Source organism: Rhea americana, unplaced genomic scaffold (assembly GCF_003343005.1).
Source record: "Rhea americana isolate MKP2758 unplaced genomic scaffold, rheAme1 scaffold_46, whole genome shotgun sequence".
Lineage (NCBI taxonomy): Eukaryota > Metazoa > Chordata > Aves > Rheiformes > Rheidae > Rhea > Rhea americana.
Genome location: NW_028186601.1, coordinates 1578757 through 1580527, shown reverse-complemented (window position 1 = coordinate 1580527; position 1771 = coordinate 1578757). Strand labels below are relative to the sequence as shown.

At 52.7% G+C, this 1771-nt stretch overlaps 1 protein-coding gene across 1 annotated transcript in view; it reads right to left on the bottom strand.

Moving 5' to 3' along the window:
- Positions 1-419, bottom strand: part of NOL4 (nucleolar protein 4) — a 183883-nt gene extending 183464 nt beyond the window's left edge. Inside the window, exon 1 of the mRNA XM_085316281.1 lies at positions 118-419. Coding sequence (XP_085172407.1) covers positions 118-384 — 267 coding nt within the window. The 5' untranslated portion in view covers positions 385-419. The remainder of the gene's footprint in view (positions 1-117) is intronic.
- Between the last annotated feature and the right edge of the window lie 1352 nt (positions 420-1771).

Here is a 1771-nt window from a genome sequence, read left to right as displayed (position 1 = left end):
GGGGGGGGGGGAGAGGGAGAAACGAGCCAACTGTGGCTGTGGCTCCCCCTTTTCCTCTCTCTCCCGGCATGGGCTGCAGCGGTCGACATAGAACAAGGAAGACAATTCTCTACTAACCGTGGTTTTGACTGGCACGTACAGCACTTGCTTCCCTCCTCCAGCACCACCACTGACCTCGTCCGAATTGCCGAGCTGAAAGCCTTTAGATTTGACCCAGAATTTGAATTTGGCATTATCCGTGGAGCTCGACTCGGAGCCATTCAAGAGCTGGACGATCCGGTCGTATTTTTTACGGGTCACCGTCTTGGTTTTTCCTGAGTCCCCGTAAGTCCTGAGACACCAGTCTTGAAACTGGCGGTACATGTCCCGGTCGCCGCTCTCCATAATCTCCTAGTGCACACACACACACACGCACCCGCACGGCCACACACGCACCCCGCGGAAGCGGGCCGGGGCCGGGGCCGGGCCGCCCAAGCGCACTTTGCACCTGTTCACCTAGCGCTCATGAAAAATGCATCCACCTCCGAGCCGGAGCGAAAGGAGGTCCCGGTGCAGGCAGATCCCAGCTGATTTTTTTTGTTGTTGTTGTTGTGGTGGTGGTTCGGGGAGGGGGGGGGCGGGGAGGGGGATGGGTGAGGGGGGGCAGCAATCAATTCAGTAGTGTAGCAATGCTCTCCTTCATTTTTTTTTTTAACTGTGTCGGATCACAGGAGGCAAAACGGGTCTCGTGGAGGCTCCTCTTATCCTTCCACTGGACGTGATCGGTCTCCGTAGTAATCGTGCCAGGCAGGACTATCCCACGGTCTCCAGCAGCGTCTTACCCGGAGAGGGTTCGGTGGATAAATAATTAAAATCCTATCCCTTGGCTTAGCGAAGAGGAAAGAAAATATTGACTCTCGGATCCTTCTTCTTTTTCATGTATCAGCTGCACCCGCATTCACCCAGGATAGTGCAGGTGAAAAAAAAAAAAAAAAAAAAAAAAGGAAAGAAGAAAATAGAAAAAACCCTCCTCCAGCCCGGCAGCCCTCCGCTGCCTTCTGGAAAGGCTTTCTGTCTCTGTCCTAGCGGACTGTGCCTCTCCCTAAAGCAGCCTCACCGTGCCGGATGGAGGAAGCACTGAAGGGCAAACTGGTCTCTTTGCTCCCCCTTTATTCCAAGGCTGGGCGGTTTTGCTTTAGATATCCCTGCTCCGGGCATGAAGGTGCTGGAAAGAAAGAAAGTTCTTACCTGCTATTTTCTAAGCCTAATACATCCAATCCACATTTTAAGTATGTATTTTATTATTATTATTATTATTTGTAATGGGCTGTGAGCATCTCACTTCCTCATGTTCAGTCCCACTGAATTTTCAGATGCCTTTATACGAATTTTCATCTATTTATTTATTTAGCAATCCCAGCAGATGGAGAAAAAAATAGATAGATATACATATATATACGATATAGGCTCGGATTTTGGACCAGAGGAGAGCGATCAGTCCCAGGAGGATGTTGGTAAAGGAGAGGAGGCGGCTCTCGGTTGCTCTGCCAGGGTAATGATGGTGCTCACACAGGCAGGGCTCCTCGGGTGCGGGGCATCCTGCGGTCTCTGGGCTAACCTGGCTACAAGGCATGCGAGTAAGTTTGCGTGCGGATGCTGAGCAAAACCCTTCCTTAACGGGGGGCGGGCGGGGGGCGCAGTCTTGATTCTGCTCCCCTCCCGTTGCCAGTTTCCGTTCACGCAGGAGGTCTCCGCGCTCTCCCCAGCCACGCCGGGCAGGACACCCCCTCCG